The 19827-nt window shown below is 41.4% G+C and overlaps 2 protein-coding genes across 2 annotated transcripts in view; one reads left to right on the top strand and one right to left on the bottom strand.

Moving 5' to 3' along the window:
- SUSD4 (sushi domain containing 4) overlaps positions 1 to 19827 on the bottom strand; it is a 176379-nt gene that overhangs the window by 152628 nt on the left and 3924 nt on the right. The window lies entirely within an intron of this gene.
- CCDC185 (coiled-coil domain containing 185) lies at positions 290 to 2134 on the top strand (the record flags this gene model as incomplete). The annotated part of the gene is given in 3 exon segments (XM_082614750.1): positions 290 to 619; positions 621 to 999; positions 1002 to 2134. Coding segments are annotated over 3 exon segments (1842 nt in total).

The raw sequence follows: 19827 nt of genomic DNA, 5'->3' as shown, positions 1-19827 counted from the left end.
TCCCCTCCCCCTCCCCTCTCCTCCCCTCCCCTCCCCCTCCCCTCTCCTCCCCTCCCCCCCTCCCCTCCCCCCTCCTCTCACTGCACGGGTGCTAGGAAGGCCACAGTGGGCGAGGGCCAGGAGCTGCGGCAACCGGGGGGCGGGGGGCGGGGGCCGGAGGTGCATTGTGAAGTGGCCAGAGCGTCACAGGCGGCCCGGACCCCCGGGATCCGAGGGCGGGGCGGGTCTCGCAGCGCCCCCGTGAGGTCCCGGGACCCTGGCTCAGACGCTGGGCGCGCGGGAAGGGAGCATGGGGGGCTTCGGCCTCTTCTCCCCGCGGCCTCACTCGGACCTCTGGGAGGCCTCGCCGCCTCGCAAGGAGAGCGCATCCTCGGCGCGGCTGGGCGGGTCAGGGCCGCAGAGCGAGCAGGGCCTGTGCTCCCGGGCCGGGACTCCCCGCGAGGGGAGCGAGGCCGCGGCGCCAGGGCCGCACCTGCGCTGCTCGCCCACCCCGCGGCCCCGCTGGCGCCGGTACCCGGACTTTCCGCCTGAAAGCCGCAGCCTGACCGACGTGGCCCGGAGGCCCCCGGACCGCGCCAGGAAGCACCGGCCCCACAGCCGGCGCCTGGAAGACGCCTGGAGGGGAGGCAGGTACCAAGCCCTTGGAGCAGGGAGGCAGCCCGCCTAGCCCGGCCTGGCAGCAGCAGCCCCAGCTGCCACCGCAACAGCCTCAGCCTTGCCAGCACTACCCTCCGGCCCGGGGAGATTCGCCCCCACCTTACCCGCAGGGACCTTACACTCCCCCGAGTGGAACTTTCGGGGTAGAAAAGGTGCAGAGCGGAGACCAGTGGGCAGTGCCGGCCTGCAGAGGTCTCGGTCGCTGGTCCCTTTCCTCGGTTCACACGAAGAAGTGTTCTGTGCCCTCCAGAGAGTTCGGGATGCAGTCAGGTTGCGTGTACATCCAGGAAAGATACCGTAATGATCCGGTGGAGTCATTAGCCAGCCAGTACTCCCAGCCCTTGCCCACCAGCACACCCTCAAGAACAAGCTGGAAGAGGCAGTAATGTCCTCCAGGTACCGGAAGATTGTGGCCCTGGCGCTGACCTGGCTCAGAAAGGCCCAGAGGATGCGGACGCTGCAGCAGCAGGCGGCTGTAGCCTGGGAGGACCTGAAGCGCTCAGACCAGAAGATCCAGTTGACCCTAGAGACAGAGCGCAAGCTGCTGCTGCAGCAGAGCCAGGAGCAGTGGCAGCAGGAGAAGGAGGGGCACAGGGCTCGCCTGAGCCGGGAGCAGCGTGTCCGACGGCGGGACAGGCAAGCGACGAACACGATCCGGCAGGAGAGCAGGTGGAAGGCGCAGCTAGAGGACCAGGAGAACCAGCGCCAGGAGAAGCTGGAAGGGGCCCCCTCTGAGACCGAGACCAAGCGCGGGAAGCAGTACCAGCGCCTGCAGGAGCACGAGAGGATGATGCAGGGCCTGCGGGAGCTGAACAGCCTGCAGCTGCATAAGAGGCTGAAGCAGGCCTGTCTAAAGAAGCATGTGCACACCACGGAGGGCCAGAAAAAGATCCAGGAGACCAATCTTAGCTCCCTAGTCAATTACCAGGCCCGGAAGGTCCTCATGGACTGCCAGGCCAAGGCTGAGGAGCTCCTTAGGAAGCTGTCCCTGGAACAGAGTTCCCAGTGGTCCCAAGAGATCCCCCAGGGCCTGATTAAGGAGCATCACCGGGAGCCGAAGGAGAAGGTCAAGAAGGAGGAGGAGCAGTGCCAGCAGTGGTGCGCGGAAGAGCCCGAGCAGCAGAGGAAGGAGCACGAGCGTCTTTCCGCGGAGCTCGCGGACCAGAAGATCCTGCAGACCAGGAGTAACGTCCACAGGAATATCAGTGACAAGGTGCAGCACATTCGGGAGCTCAGCATCCTGCGGGAGAAGAATCAGCACACCCTGAAGCTGAAAGCCGAGAAGGAGGAAAAGTGCCACATCGAGGGCATTAAGGAAGCCATTAGGAAAAAGGAGCGGAAGATGGAGCAGATCTCGCGAGAGAAAGATGCAACCTTCGGTGAATTCCAAAAGATCTCCAGGGCCTCCGGGACAGACAACGTGAGAAAGTTTGCCAACAACTTCTTTGATCCGATAGGGCGGGAGGCCCAGGTTTGAGCTGGGTAGCAGGGAGGAGGCCACTGAGAACCTGACGACAAATAGCTTACAGCCCAGGCGGCTACAAAGAGATGTGGCAATGTGATTCATTTTATAATCTGATTATAATTGAGCATTCATTTTTTAAAAGTATATAAAATAGCTGCAATTTCCTCTGATGAACTAGGTTATTGATTCATTTGGATGGTTGAGAGGGGTGGGGTAGAAATTTGGAAATTTTAAGAAAATTACTTGCCTTTGTACATTTGGATTTAAATAGAAAATATTCATTTAGTTCTCAAGTAATCTTAGAAGCATATGTCAGACACATCTTTGAGGAACCAAAGAAAAATCTACAGTGGGGAATACAGTTCTGTGTCATGAGGTAAGCCTTTCCCTGTCCCAGAACTTATGAAAGTGTGAAGTGTGATGTACCTGCCATAAGAAATCTCCAAGAAAAAAAAGAGTGTTGGGGGGTAGGGGTGGGGGGAATTTCTGTAAACAAGTATATTTGGGAACACAGCATACTACAGCCCCTCTTGGGATTTCATAATGCATGTGAAATTTTTAAAGGCTCTGAAAAGTTTGGCAGTAAAGACACATTTGATTAACCTAGTGTTTTTCACAAACCACGGAACTATTTTTTTTCTTGGATCTTTCCATGGGATTGATGTTCTGTGAAATATTTTTGGCAACAGCTCTCTGTAGATCCTCCCAGGCTGCACTTCTTTGGCCTTCCCGTCCTGTGTTAATAGGAAATATTTATCATTACTTTAGCACTATTGATTGACTGCGCCACCACAGACATGCTGTCCAAAGGCTCACATTAGAATTGGAATCTTTTGGTCCAATTCTTTTTTTTCCCCCTTTTGGTCAGTCTCATCCAGTCTTTTGGAACAAAATTCTATTAGAATCCTTCTCTTCCCCTCTGTTTCTCCTCTGTCTCTTCTGAAGGAGGTATGTGATGTCATTCTGTCTACCCACATTGTGTCTAATTAACCTAACCAGTCTGAACGAATGGCTAAGCATGATTCAGGAACACGACATTTAAAAAATAAGGAACCAGAAGCTAAGTAGAATTTAACCCATCACATCTCAAAGTCTCTATTGAAAAATTCTAAAGGTGTTCTTTAAATGCCCCTAATGTAACATTTTTCTTTCAAAAAAAAAGAGAAGAGGGAGTAAGCCCCACTGGAAGATTTGTGTCTTCTTAGTGTTTTTGAAATGACATGAAAGGTGACCTGGCAAGGGGTTTTGTTCAAAGGTCAGTGTGAGATCCATATTCTCGTCTTACATAATGGAAACTGGGCCCACTTCCCTGCCGTAGTTCCCCTCTGTCTGCTGTCCCCAAAGAGGCCTACTCAGGCCCTCACTCGTTTGCTCAAAAGTAGAAAGGCCAGTACATCTTGGCTCAATTTCTAATCTTATTATTTTCTTTTCTTCACCCAAGCTAATGCTGTTCCAGCCAAATGCTGTATACATTCCCAGCATTCTAGGAAAATGCTTAAAATATCTCAGACAGACGTCCCATGAATCTAACTCTTCCTCTTGACATAGGTTTGTGACTTTGGGGAAGTTACCTTCCTGGGCCTCAGTTTCCTCATCTGTGAAATAGAATTATATTTCGTACTTCAAAGGGATGTTGTGAGGGATGATTAAAATAATGTAAGGTGTCTGGCATAGTGTCCAGAACCTAATACACACACAGTAATTAAATATTGCAGTTGTTATTATATTACTGACTTTCCATTTTGTCAATTCCATTCTCCCTATCTCATTGCTTTCTCACCAGCTGCCTCCTCCCATCATACCCAAGTCTGATTTTTCTGAGGTTAGCTCACATCCTGCCTCTTATATGAAATGTGGGACCTTCCTGGCTGCTCCATCTCAACATCAGCCTTCTTTGACAAGCTGCTCACTTTATGGCTTATTGAGCACTTAGAAATTGCTGCTTTGTTGGCATATCCATTTTGCAATCCCCGTCTTGGCTTCCAAGCTGGACTGCATGCTACTTTAAGGCCAGGGTCATTACACCCATGCTTAACATGGTGGTCAATATAAAGTCAAATGCCATTAAGCATGATATTTTGACCCTACATCCATATCCCATGCCTTTACCCTACTAATGTTCTTTGCTCTTTGCTCCAAGAAATAAATACAGACTTTCATTCTTTTATCCAATTCTTTGTGAATATTACTGGTAGAAATAATCAATACAGAATAAGACTGACAGAAGATGAAGTACATTTACTTTCCCCGATTTTTCCCTTAAAAATATATATATATATTCTATATATACATATATATCCCCAGTATAAATATATATATTTTTTGACCCCCACCATTACCCATGCCCCCAAAGACCCAGTGGGGAGCCTAGACTTTTACCCTCACCAGGATGTAATAAGGAGCTCCCCACCCTGGCAGTGTCAGTTGAGACCACTTGGGGAGCCTAGACTTTCAACCACTACTGACACCACCATCACCACCACGATGCAGTAACAGGGCACCCCTCTCTCTCCCTACTGAGTGGTATCAGATAAAGCCTAGTGGAGAGGAGTTTTATCACCCTCCATCAGTAACACCCCTCTGGTGTCAATAGATGTCATGTGGGGAGCAGTAATGAGTCACTCTTAGCCCTCCCAGCCAGGGAGGTATCAGTGGAGGCCTAGAGGGGAGCCAACATCCCCACCTCCACCCAGCAGTGGTGGAGAGAGCCCCCTCCCCCCCCCGCTCAGGTGGCAATGGAGGCTGAGTGGGGAGCTGGACTTATACCCCTGCCTGGCAATAATAAGGTCTCAACCTTCTTCCCTTTCTAGAACAGTGTGAGAGGAAGCAAGATAAAACAGCAGATCCAGTCTTACAATACTTAAAATGTCCAGCCTTCAATTCAAAATCACACTTCATATTAGGAACCAAGAATATCTCAAACTCAATGAAAAAGACAATAGGTGTCAATGTGAGGATGACAAATGTTAGAAATATCTAAAGATCTTAAAGAAGCCATGATTAAAATGCTTCAACAAGCAATTATGAACACACTTGAAACATGCAAAAAATAAAATTGTCTTGGCAAATAGAAAGCGTCAAAAAAATACAAGATATAAAGAAGAACCAAATGGAAATTTTAGAACTGGAAAATAGATTAACAAAAATAAAAAGCTCAATGGATGAGCTAAACAGCAGAATGGAGAGGACAGAAGAATCAGTGAACTGTAAGACAGAACAATAAAAATTACCAACTCTGAGAAATAGAAAATTACCAAAAAAAAAAAAATTAGCAGAGCCTCATGGACCTGTGGGACTATAACAAAAGTTCTAACAGTCATAGCATGTCCCCAGAGGAGAGGAGTAAGAAGGCAGGGCTGAAAAAGTGCTCAAGGTAATAATGGCTGAAAACTTTTCAAATTTGGTAAAGAGCTAACCCTACATATTCAAGAAGTCGAGTGAACCCCCCAAAAGAGTAAACCCATAGAAATCCATAAGACATATCATAGTCAAACTTCTAAAACTGAAGAAAATAAAAAAATTCTTGATCAGAGAATGAGAAAATAAGCCACAGACTGGGAGAAAACATTTGCAAAAGAGTGGCTATATTAATATGAGACAAAGTGCACTTCAGAGCAAAAAATTACCATAGACAGGAACATCATAAACTTAAAAGAGAGTCAATCCACTGAGAAGACATAGTTCTAAACATCTATGTATAAACAACAGAATTACAAAATATATGAAGCAAAAACCAATAGAACTAGAAAAAGGAATAAAATCACAGTTGCAGCTGGAGACTTGAATACCCTTCTCTCAACAATTGATAGGACTTCTAAAAAGAAAATCAACAAAGATACAGAAAAGCTTAACACCATCAACTAATAGGATCTAATCAACAGTTACAGAAAACCCCAGCCAGCAGCAGCAGAACACACGTTCTTTTCCAGTGCTCATGGAACAAATAGCAAGAGAGATCATATCCTGGTCCATAAAATAAACTCAAGAAATTTAAATTATTGAAGTCATACAAAATGTGTTCTCTGACCACAAAAGGATCAAACTAGATATCAATAACAATGATACCAGGAAAATCTCCAACAGTTAGAAATTAATCAGAGCTCTTCTAAACAATCCCTAAGTCAACATCTCAAAGGAAAATTTTAAAAATACATTGAATTTAATTAAAATAAAATGTCAAATTTGTGGGACACAGCAAAAGCAGTGCTGAGAGGGAAATTTATAGAATTAAGTACATTTAAAAAGGCAAAAATCTCAAATCAATAATCTAAGCTCCCACCTTAGAATAACCTAGAAATAGAGCAAAACTAAACCCAAAGCAAGCAAAGAAAATCGAAGAACAGAAATCAAATCAAATAAAATTGAAAAATTCTTTGAAAAATTCAATAAAATAGACAAACCGCTAACAAGACTGCTAAAGAAAAAAGAGAAGACACAAATTACCAATATCATGAATGAAACAGCAGTATCACTACAGACCCTGAAGATATCAAAAGGAATAAGGGAATGCTATGAACAACTTTACACAAAGTTTGACAACTTAGATAAATGGACCAATTCCTCCAAAAACACAAACTACCACAACTCACCCAATATGAAATAGATCATTTGAATAGCCCACAATCACTAATGAAATTAAATTCATAATTTTAAAACTCTCCCCCCCAAATCTCCTGGCCAGATGGTAACACTCAAAAGTTTCACAAATGCTTAGGCAAGAAATAACACCAATTCTACACAACCTCTTCCAAAAAAATGGAAGAGAAGGGAACCCTTCCCAATCTATTTCATGAAGTTAGTGTTACCACAATACCAAAACGAAGACAGTGTGAAACAAACAAAACCTGCAGAATAATGTCACTCATGAATATAGATGTAAAAATCCTTAACAAAACGTTAGCAAATTGCATTCAACAGTATATAAAAAGAATTATTCACTACAACAAAGTTGGATTTATTCCAAGACTGCAAGGCTGATTCAGCACTTGAAAATCAATCACCATATTAATAATCCAGCACATTAGCAAATTGGAGAAAAGGACATGAACATATAAATCAATACAGAAACAGCATCTGAAAAAATTCAACACCCATTCATGAATAATACTTTCAGAAAAATAAAAATAAAGGGGAACTTCCTCAACTTGATAAAGAACATCTACAAAAAAATCTACAGCAAACATTACACCTAAGTGAAAGACTACATGCTTTCTCCCAAGATCGGGAACAAGGCAAGCATGTCCATTCTCACTGCTCTTATTCAACATCATGCTGGAAAGCAAGAAAAGAAAACAAAAAGCATAAGATTGGAAAAGAAGAAACAAAACTATCCTTATTCATAGATGACATGATGGTTTATATAGAAAATCCAAAGGAATCTATGTAAATCTTCTAATAAGTGAGTTTAGCAAGATCACAGAATACAAGAGCAGCATACAAAAATCAATCAGATTTCTATATATTATCGAACACATGGTCACTGAAATTTAAAAATACACTACCATTTACAATAACTCAGAAAAACAACATATAAATCTAATAAAACATATATACAACTTATTTGCTGAAAACCACAAAATGCTGATGAAAGAAAGAAGACCTAAATAAATAGACCTACTATCCATGGATTAGAGGACTCAACATAATAAAGATGTCAATTCTCCCCCAACTGATAAACAGATTTATTGTAATTCCTCTTAAAATCTCAGATTTTTAGTAGATATGGACAAGGTTATTCTAAGATGTATACAGAAAGGCAAAGGAACTAGAAGAGCTAAAACAATTTTGAAAAAGAGAAAGTGGGAGGAATCAGTCTGCCCAGTTTCACGACTTATTACATGGCTGCAGTAATTAAGACTATGTGATACTGGTGAAGATATAGACACATACATTAATGGAACAGAATAAAGAAACCAGAAATAGACCCACAGAAATATGTCCAATTATCATTTTTGGCAAAGATGCAAAAGCAAATTGGTGGAGAAGGACAGACAGCTCAACATAATACTGCTGGAACAAGTGGATATCTACAGGCAAAAAGTAAGGAAGTAACAGAGGGAGAGAGAGGGAGGGAGGGAGGAAAGGAGGGAGGGAGAAGGGGAGGAAGGAAGGAAAGACTTCAACCCAAGTCTCACATCTTATACAAAAATTAACTCAAAGTGGATCATGGACTTAAATGCAAATTGTAATACAATAAAGTTTTCAGGAAATATCTTCAGGACCTAAAGTTAGGCAAAGAGTTCTTAAACTTGACACCAAAAGCACAATCTATAGAAGAAAAAATTGATAAATTGGACTTTATCAAAATTAAAAACCTTTGCTGTGTGAAGGAACCTGTTAAGAGGATGAAATGACAAGTTATGTGATGAGAAAATGCAAGTTTAAACTGTAATGAGATATCATTATTCACCTATTGAATGGCTAAAATAAGAAATAATGACAACACGGAATGCTGGCAAGGATGCAGAGAAACTGGATCACCCAGGCATTGCCGGTGGAAATGCAAAATGGTACAGTCACTTGGGAAAGCAATTTGGCAGTTTCTTCAAAAACTAAAGATGTAACTACCATATGACACAGCAATTGCAGTCCTGGGCATTTTTCCCAGAGAAATTGACTTATGTTTGTACAAAAACTTATATATGCATGTTTATAACAGTTTTATTCATAATAACCCAAAACTGAGTTAACCCAGATGTCCTTCAACAGCTAAAAGGTTAAACAGTGGTACATCCATACCATGAAATACTACTCAACAATGAAGAGGAAACAACTACTGATACACACGACAACTTAGATGAATCTCCAGAGAATTATGCTGACTGAAAAAAGCCAATCCCAAAAGGTTACATAGTGTGTGATTCTACTTATATAACATTAATGAAATGACAGGATTTCAGAAACGAAAAACAGATTAGTGGCTGTCGGAGATTATAGATGGGATGGAGGTGGAGGAAAGTGTTTGTGGCAATAAAAGGGCAACATGAGGGGTCCTTCTGGTGAAGGAAATGTTCTGTATCTTGGCGGTCAATGTCAGTATCCTAGGTGTGATCTATACTATAGTTTACAGGATGTTATCATCAGGAAAAATTGGGTAAAGGGCACATAAGATCTCTCTGTCCTACTTCTTAAAACTGTATGTGAATCTACAATTATCTCAAAAGATTTCTAAAAACAAAATAAAACTAACATTATTTATTGCTGGAAAAAAATGCATTTTTGTTGGTGACAATGAGAACGTCAAAACCTGAACCCAGGAAAACTAGATTTAGTAGAAATTTATTAACACAAAGTAAACTCAACAAAGGCTAAAACTGAAAATAGTAACAGTTGTTACTGACTAAAAATTGAAGCACATTTTCTCTATACATGTATCTATGTATAATTTGGCCTGGAAAAATTGAACTTGGTAGAAATAATTCCCACAACAGCAGAACCTGTAATTGGTCACATTTGATATTGTCAAGAACACTGATAAATAAATGCAACTGGTCTCAATGCAAAGAAGTTTCATAAATTGAAAACAAAAATAGAAAAATTTGGAAGCAATGACTGTACCATTTAGAAAACTGATCACAATTGAATTGGCTTAAAGGAGTTTGTGTTAGAAAATACTCTCTCAATGAAAATGTAATAGCCTTAGTATTCTGGCTTAAATATTTGTATTCAGTACTTAGCAGATCAAAACTATGGGATCAAAACATCCTATCATTTAGCCAAACCTTATGAAATGTTTACTATGTGCCAGGCACTTGACATACACTAGACAATTTTTTTTTTTTTTTTTTTGCTGTACGTGGGCCTCTCACTGTTGTGGCCTCTCCCTTTGCGGAGCACAGGATCCGGGCGTGCAGGCTCAGCAGCCATGGCTCACGGGCCCAGCCGCTCCGTGGCATGTGGGATCTTCCCAGACCGGGGCACGAACCCGTGTCCCCTGCATCGGCAGGCAGACTCTCAACCACTGTGCCAACAGGGAAGCCCTACACTAGACACTTTTACATTCATTTATATCCTTTTATTTTATAACCTTTATAACATAAGTTAGCTACTGTCTTTCACAGATGGAGAACTGAGGTTTACAGAGATTGAGGAAGATTCCTGAAATGCTGCTGTTAGTAAGTGGTAGAGCTGGGATTTGAACCCAGTTCTGTCTGACTCCCTATGCTGTTTCCATACGTTACCAGCCTTTCAGTGATGAAAAGGAAATAAACCATTGTGATTATAACCCAGACTCTGAAACCAGACTATCCAATATCCATGTTCAAATCTAATCTCCATCATTTAACTAAGAGGGGTATTGGGCAAGTTTCTTTACCCATCCATGCATCAGTTTCTTTATTTACATAAAGGAAATAGAGTGCATAACTCATAGGGTTGTGGTGATTAAATGGATCAACACATGTAAAGTATTTAGAACAGTGTTGAACACACACAAAAAACTCCGTTAGCTTTTATTATATAGTATTCTTGACTCCAATGCTGGACAAAATTTTTTTTTTTTTTTTTTTTTTTTTTGCGGTACTTGGGCCTCTCACTGTTGTGGCCTCTCCCGTTGCGGAGCAAAGGTTCCGGACGCGCAGGCTCAGCGGCCATGGCTCACGAGCCCAGCCGCTCCATGGCATGTGGGATCTTCCCGGACCGGGGCACAAACCCATGTCCCCTGCATCGGCAGGCGGACTCTCAACCACTGCGCCACCAGGGAAGGCCCTGGACAAAATATTTTTGAAAAAAAAAACTAAAAGAAAAGAAAGGAAGAAATATTTTTGAAAATCTGATTTGCAAGGACACTCAGAATTTGGGAGGAATGAATGGTAAAATAACCTAAGTTTTGTCAAACATTAACATGTAGATGTCTTTTATTGTAGGATTTGAACAAGATAGTGATATTAATTGCATTTGACTGGATAGCAGGAGTTTTAAAGAAGTTACCTTTGGCTCTAGGGGATTGAAGTGTTTCTCCCCTGACTATGTATGAATTGATTCCATATTGGACCAGCTTTTATTAATGTTCCTACTCTATGCTGATCCTGTAGTGATTGTGCATTGAGGGGAGAAAATACTGATTCAACTGAGTATTCTCAGGCATTAATCCTTCCTGGGTATGGAATGTCACTGAAATGATCTGGAGCTGTATGCTTCTCCTTTGTGTGTATCTTGTATAATGAAGAGTCAATAATGGACCTTTTTTTTTTTTTTTTTTTTTTGGTATGCGGGCCTCTCACTGTTGTGGCCTCTCCCGTTGTGGAGCACAGGCTCTGGACACGCAGGCTCAGTGGCCATGGCTCACGGGCCCAGCCGCTCCGCGGCATGTGGGATCTTCCCAGATCAGGGCACGAACCCGTGTCCCCTGCATCGGCAGGTGGACTCTCAACCACTGCACCACCAGGGAAGCCCTGGCCTTTTTTAAAGTTATTTTTTGAGATGCCAAACACTTGCCAATTTGATTTTGCCTTTTTAAAAATCAGAAGGTTCTGGGTATTTTCCAATACTATATCTAGTTACAATCAGACCCATTTCCCTTTCTCATAGCACATGAAACCAGCAGCATTCTATTTCCAGTTAATTTTTCTGTGCTTTTAAAGGAGTGATTGTTTCACTTTGATGTTGCAGATGTTCAGACTCACAGGAAGTAGGGGGTCAGATTTACTGGAAAGCTTACATTTTTGAGTAGAGGTGAGCTCACAAGTAGAGATGAGCTAATTCTCAAAAGGGGAGGAAGGACCACTTCAAAAGGTCCTGAATCTTATTTTCTCCATTAGCGTAATTGGCACTTATACTGGGTGGATGATGGTAATTGCTTAAAACCATGCCCTTTCACTGCCTTGAAGGTGGTAAAGGGATAGAAGCCTTAGGTCCCTGTCATGGCACAGCAAGGGAGTCCTCCTGCAACCGTCTGAAAGTATGAGCTGCCAGGAACTATTCACCCCCCCTTCTTTATAATCATTTTGTAAATGTCTTCTTTTTTAACTTTTTATTTTATATTGGAGTATAGTTGATTAACAGCATTGTGTTAGTTTCAGGTGTACAACAAAATGATTCAGTTATACATATACATGTATCTATTGTTTTTCAAGTTCTTTTCTCATTTAGATTATTACAGAATACTGAGCAGAGTTCCCTGTGCTATACAGTAAGTCTTTGTTGGTTATCTATTTTAAATATAGCAGTGTGTACATGTCCTCTTAAGCTCAGCTCAGAAACAGACCCATGTGTTAATCAAGGCTACAGATTGACTCTCCCTATGTGACATGGAAGATGGCCACCAACAGCCTTAGTCTTATGTGTTTCTTATTTGCAATCCAAGAAGAGAGACTTCTCTACCTCCAATATGGAAAATTCTAAGAAAGACTTGGATCGGACCAATTTGGGACCCAAGCCTTTCCCTTGGACCTGTCTCTATCTGTTATAGTCTTATAGCATACAGCATTATACTCCATCCAGTCTGCAAGTCAGGCCTCTTGCGAGCATTATAAAATGAGGTGAAGTGGGCAAGGGTGCTCTCAAGATGCTAAATAGCAGAGAGGATATTGGCTAGCCCTTGGAACTCAGGAAGCAAGCTTCATACACATGAGGTAGCCAGAAAGCAATGACAGAATGATGAGATTTAGGGAATTATATGCCACAAACAATAACTAGGATTTACTTAGGGTTGCTTAAATGGCAATGAAATGTTTCCATCTCTCCCTGAACTCTCATACTCCCTCTCTATTTTATTAATGCAAAAACAGTCCCAAATTTCTACTTCTCCTAATGTGGGAGACTAGTGATCTTGAGGGTCCTCCTGTTTCAGAAAAGGTATATCTTTCATAAAATACCACTTCTTTGCATTGCTGGGATTGGAAATAAGGGAGACCTCCATGGGGACAACACACACACACACACACACACACACACACAAACACACACACAGTCAGAGAGCTGAGTAGTTAGTATTGGAGAGCTGCTTTGAGGACATACAGGCAGAGTTGCTCTGAGGACAATTCCAAATAACAGTATGTCAAGAGGGAGAAGCTGACTCTGAGATTCACAGTTTAGTCCAGGGACTATGGAAGGGGATGACATGGGTCCAGGTCATCAGCGTTCCTGATCCTGGCAGAAGAAACCACTCTGGAGACAAGCATCTAATTCTGTTTTCCACAGATCAAGAACAGCCAAATGTGAGCCCCATAGATCATCACACAAGGACATAAATCATAATGAGCGATGATCAGCAGAAATAAAACAGATTAGGATGCATATGGATTTGAAATATTAGAATTCTCAGAATCAGAATAGGGAATAACCATATATAAAATGTTTAAAGAAAAAGATGGGATCATAAAGATGAGCAAGCAGAAGGGAATAGCAAATATGATGAAGGAGATTTGAAAAAGACATAGAGCTTTTTGAAATGACATATATAGTTTTAGTTATTAAAAAAATTCAGGGAGTGGGGTAATAGCATATTAAACACAATTGAGGAGTGAATTGGTGAACTTGAAGATAGATCTGTAGAAATTTTCTAGAAAGTAGAGCAAAGAAACAACATGTAAAGTGCAAGAGAGAAAAAAAGAGACAAGGAAGATAGAGTAAGAAGTTCCAATATCACATCAGAGTCCAGGAGGAAGGAGTAGAGAAGACAGGTAAGAGGGCGAATTTAAAGGTAATTTTATAAAACTGTTGTACCTGAGTACGAGGACACAGTAATCATGGCAGTTACCCAACAAGACAAAGAAAAAGTAAATCCAAACATGGACATATTGAAGACAACATGCCAGGTACCAAAAGCAAACTGAAGATCTTAAAAGCATTAAAAAAGAAAATGTACCACCTTCAAAGGAATGACAGACTGACAGCAATTTTCTCAACAGCAAAAACCAAAGCCAAGATTTCAAATCTTCTAAATGGTGAGGGAAAATCACATCCCAGTCATCCTAGAATTGTCCACCCAGCAAAAATACCTCCACTCATGAGAGTGAAATAAAAACATTTTTAAACAAACAGATACCAAGTCTACTACCAATAGACCTAAGCCAGAAGAACTTTAAAATATGCATTCCAGGAAGAAGGAAAATAATCTTGGAAGAAAAGTCTGAGTTGCAAAAAAGTAAAGTAGGCAAATATTAATATTGTCCATAAAATAATATTAACATCTAATTTCCATGTCTAACTTATAAAAATAAAAATGTTTAAGAAGACAAAATGAAAATACTCAGGATAATAGTATAAAAGTTGAAAGAGGAAATTGTTGTGTGATTTGCTAGGAGGGTTGAGGTACTATTGTTAGTGTTTAGTAGTTTTGCATGGTATAATTTCAAAGGTAACCATCAGAGAACAGAAAGAGAGTACAGCATCACTTTCAAACGAGTAGAAGGAAAAATGGAATGAGAAAGCCAATAAAAATGGAAACTTTTAATAGTCAAGAAGAGAAAAATATGCAGAGGGAAAAATAAATAGGAAGCAGAAGGTAACAGCATAGTGGAAAGACAGACAAATCTGGCATCATGTTAATGAAACAGGACTAAACTCACCACACAATGGACCGAGATAGTCACACTAGATATTTTAAAACATTCAGCCATGTGCTATTCACAGGGGACAGGCTTTAATACAGAAAAGCGTTATATAGATAGGGCCTCTATGCAATAACAAATGTTTTACACATCTGGAAGATAAAACAATTCTAAAAAGTCTTATGTTACATGTAATGCAAAATTGATAGAATACATAGGGAAATTAAACTCATCATCACAGTGGGCAATGTTCAAGGTAAGTGTTTTATTTATTGATAGGACAAAAATTATTAAAAATATAGAAATGCAATTATCGTTTCATTTATCAAACATATAGATTCCATATGACAATATTTACAAAGACTAACCATGGAATAGAAGAAAGGTTAAAATGTTCAAATATCCCTTATCATATGGACCAAGTTTTCCAACCACAGTTCAATTAATTTAGACTTCAAAAACATAGCTTAGAACTTTTAAATCTCACTTTTAAATACCTTTTGGATTAAAAAACCCAAGAAATTTAAATATATTTAGAACTAAACAATAATGAAAATACAACATACCAAGGATTCTGGAATGCATTAAAAAAGATACTATGAGAAAAATGTAGAGACTTAAATGCTTATTCTTACAAGAGAGGAAAGGCTGAAAATTAATGAGCTAAGTACCCAACTACGAAATTAGAAAAAGAACAACAGAATAAATTTAAAGAAAGATAACTTTAGGTGTCAAAATTAATGAAATAGAAAACAAAGATTTACAAAACACAAAAGTTGGTTCTTAGAAAACGCGAATAAAATAGGCAAGCCTCTAGCAGAATTGTGCAAGAAAGAGAAATGCACAAATAATATTAAAAATAAAAAGGGATATAATGAGAGATCCATCAGAGACTAAGAAGATAAGAGAGTACTATAAAAAACTACATGCCAAAAGTGCATAAAGATGCATTAACTTAGAAGAAATGAACACATTCCTTTAAAAATAACCAACTCAAATAGAAATAGCTCATAACCATCAAAACAAGTGAATCAATTGTTTAATTTTCCTACAAATAATGACCAGGCACAGATGATTTTACAGGTAAATTCTACCAAGTGTTCATGGAACATATCATTCTAATATTATGCAAATTCTTTGAGGAAAAAAGAAAAGGAATATTCCCTAATTCAGTCTATGAGTCCACTCTACCTTTGATGCTAAAACTGGAAAAATATAATAAAGAAAAATCATAGGGAAACTTCATTTAGGAACATAAAGACAATAATCCTACACAAATATTAGCAAAATAAATCCTGCAGTTTATGAAAAAAAAATAACACATCATGACTCAGCTGAGTTTATTCCAGGAATGTAAGGTTTAACTTCAGAAAATCTGTAATTATCTTTCACCCCGTTAGCATTACAAGAACAAAACAATATGGTTATTTCAAAAGACAGAGAAAACACATTCGATGACATTCAAAACATCTATTTATGATTTTAAAAATTAACTAGCTCAGGGGCTTCCCTGGTGGCACAGTGGTTGAGAGTCCGCCTGCCGATGCAGGGGACACAGGTTCGTGCCCCGGTCCGGGAAGATCCCACATGCCGCAGAGCGGCTGGGCCCATGAGCCATGGCCGTTGAGCCTGCGCGTCCAGAGCCTGTGCTCCACAACGGGAGAGGCCACAACAGTGAGAGGCCCACATACTGCAAAAAAAAAGTTAACTAGCTCAGAATCGAAAGGGATTTCCTTAACCTGATAAGAGGAGTCTAACCAAAACCTACACAAAATTATTTTTAATGGTGAAACAGTGAAGGCTTTTAAAATCAGGAAGAAAAAGGAAAAGAAAGAAAACATATAAAGTCTGGAAAGCGGAAAAAAACCCGAAAAATTCTCATCATCCACAGATGATATGATTGTCTATATAGATTCTTTTATCTACAACCTTAAAAGTTTATATATGCATAATACAGCTTTGTGTAATAGCCAAGAAAAAGAAACAATTCAAAGTCCATCAATAATAGAATGGATACATAAACTGAAGCATAGTCACACAATGGAATTCTGTACGGCCAAGAGCATACCAATGATCAACAACCATACTCAATAACATGGGTGAATCTCACAAACTTAATGTTGAGTGAAAGAAGCCAGACACCAAAGAGCACACACTGCATGATTCCATTTACATAAAGTGCAAATACAGAAGGACTAACCTCTGCTATGGAAGTCAGGAGTGTGGCTCCCCTTGGGTGGGGGGGCTAATGGCTGGAAGGGGTCCAGGAATGCAGTGTGAAGTAAGGAGGTAAAGCATGGGATGTAGAATCAAACCAAACGGTGTGGGGTTTAAATGCTGGCTCTGCCACTCACCAGCTGACAGACTGTCCACGTGGGACGTAACCACTGTGAGACTCAGTTTCCCCCACTGGAAAATGGGCATAAGGATGATCCCCACCTCACTGGATTGCTATGAGATGAACAAGATAATGTATGTGAAGTCTGTGGCTCAGGAAGTTCTGGAAAGTGATAGCTATGGTTGTTGTCAGTTTTGTTCTTCTTCCTGGACTCCTCCACTAGGAACCTAGTGATTCCTGGGGGTAAAACTAAAAAAAACAGAGTTTTCCCGTAGCAGATGGCTTTTGATTTCAAGACATTTCCTTCAAAGACACTTCGGGGACACTCCAGACCCCAGATATGGCCTCTTCAGTCAACACAGGGGTTACTTTGTCATTGGAACTCCTGCTGAGGTCACAGGCACCAAATGTCAAATGGTAAATTCTGCAAGGGGAGGGAGTGAGATACTAAATCAACTGCTTACTTGACTGCACTTCTTACAAATCTCAGACCAGCAAAACACACCTCTCATTCTTACCTTTATGGTCAGAGCTGCTTGAGTCTAAGGGCATTTTGGTTTGGAGGCTGTGTTTGGAAAACCTTCTGGTACCACTCTATCCGGGACTAGTCAGGCAGCCTCCCACCCCACTCTCGCCCGGGCAGGCACCGCCATTTATCATGAAAAGAATGCAGCACCTGCTTCCACTGCTAAATTTCCTGCTTTTTGTAAAAGCTTCTAAAATAGATTTTGAATTGTATGGTTTTCATAACTGCTGTTTTTGCAAAGTGTTTCTTGAATGATTATTTGTGCTTAGTGTTTGAAAAATAACTTCGCTCAAAGAGAAGGAAGATAATGTGTCTAGTGACTATAAGATATTAATGGGAGCACCCCTGAGCCAAGTTGAAGGAGATGGAGATGAGACACGTGGATAATCAACATTTGAGCTCCTAGAAGGGAGCCATAAACATGAACTGGCAGACTTCCGTGGAGCTTCATCAATTCGTGTTCACTGAGCCTTATTCATTAGGGCAGTTGGGAAGCAGCAGGTGTACACACATGTGCACATGTGTGTATTCCAAGGGATGTAAGGACGAGAGATTGGTCCAAGCATCCTACCAATGTGACTTCTGCTTCATCCCAAGATGAGTCTGAGGCTTTCAAAGTATTGAAGAAAATAGGAAACACTCCCCTAGTTCATGATGTAAAGCAGGAAGAAGCTTGAAGTGGGGCGGGCTGGGTTAGGGGTGCTGCACAAAAGCCAAAATAAAAACAGAGCCTTTGCAGCCCAGAAAGAAAACCACCCTATTCGCTGCCCAGGCTGAAAAAGACACGGTCCAGAACATTTATTCTGCCATGCTTCAGTCTTTCAGGCAGAACAAGTCCTGGCAGAAGTTGATTTTGCAAGTTGAACAGAGAAGACTCCTTTTTGGAGTGGAGGGGGTCCAATGATACTAGATGTGAAAGCACTTTGGAAAGTTAAAGGGATTATACAAAGGTAAGAGATCATGGTTATTAGTGGTATGTTTGCTGAGAAGATGCCAGAGTATTTCTTCTCCATAGATGATCATGACACTGCAAGGGCCAGTCGTGTCAGAGTGAGGATGGCGTCAAGTCAGGTGCCAGGAGGTGGGCCGTCAAGTACAGCCCTACCGCTGATGAACCGCTAACTAAAAGCAAGCCCTTGGCCTCTCTGGCCTTGAGTTTCTATATCTGTAAATGGGGCATGATAATAACACCCTGCTCAGCGGGGTGTGGGAGGCCACATAGGTAAACGTGCCCAGCATGTGAAAGCCCTCAAAAAACCAGCTATTGTTTACTGAGCTCTTATTCTGGGCCAGACACCATGCTGAGTGCTTTTTGTCTAGTCTCCCATGAATCTTTACAAGAAACCCATGCGGTAAGAATGGTTATTCTCCATGTATGATGGAGACACGGAAGCTCCGTGTGGATGGAGGCCCTGAAAGGTCCTACTGGGTGCCTGAAACCCATAAGTGACAAGATCAAAACACAAACACAAAACCCGGTGGTTCCAGCCCCAAGCTCTGTTCACTCTCTCCCATTTTTCCTCAATAAATGTTACTTGAATCTCAACTAGGTTGTCCATCTTTTGAAGGCAGGTCCTGTTTGTACTTCCTGAACTCTCATCCCAGAGCTTCTGTTCTGGTACTGACTGCCATTAAATATTTACTGAAACTGAATTGTAATAACTCTGTGGGAAGGTCCCTGCTGGCCGGGTCAAGCTCTGACAGCTGTTCTGTGACTCCACATGACTCCCTGATCCAGGAGGGATGACCTCTGCACAGGGGAGCTCAGAGGCCATCACACACACAGCTTCCAAGGGCAGGTGATCAGACAACTGTGCCCATCACCACCCTGAAAAGAGGGCCCAGATCAGGTAGCCTCTGGTGGCCAGGCAGGAGTCTGAGGCCCTGGGGGCATCCTCCAGCCCAGCTGTAGGAGTGCAGATTGGCTTATCTCAAAGCTTCACAAAAATCACTTCAGAAGTAACATTCGAGGTGTCCCTCATTGTAAACCTTCGAAAAGATTTCTTCGAAAGCCTGATGTAAAGACCATATTGTAGGAAACACTGCATCACCATCAACTTCCAAGTGAAAACTGCTAAAGTGTACACAGTGGACAAGGCACCCAGCATTTCAAATTAAGGCTTTCTCACGTAGCATTTCTTCACTCTCACAGACAGGTGCACATGGCCTGATTTGATATGATACCCAAATAGAACCAAAGTGTAATTTAGGAAACTAAATTAAACTGAACCAAAGTGTAATTTATTTCTGAGTCGCTGATAATACCACTGTACATTTTCTTTAGGATAACTCCTTCTCGTGCCAGAGATAATAATGGTCTGGTCTTCAATTAAATGAAAGATTGAGTATT

This window comes from Mesoplodon mirus, assembly GCF_964341445.2.
Source record: "Mesoplodon mirus genome assembly, chromosome: 3".
NCBI classification, from domain to species: Eukaryota; Metazoa; Chordata; class Mammalia; order Artiodactyla; family Ziphiidae; genus Mesoplodon; species Mesoplodon mirus.
The sequence above is the reverse complement of the archived record's forward strand: the minus strand, read 5'-3'. Positions and strand labels throughout refer to the sequence as shown.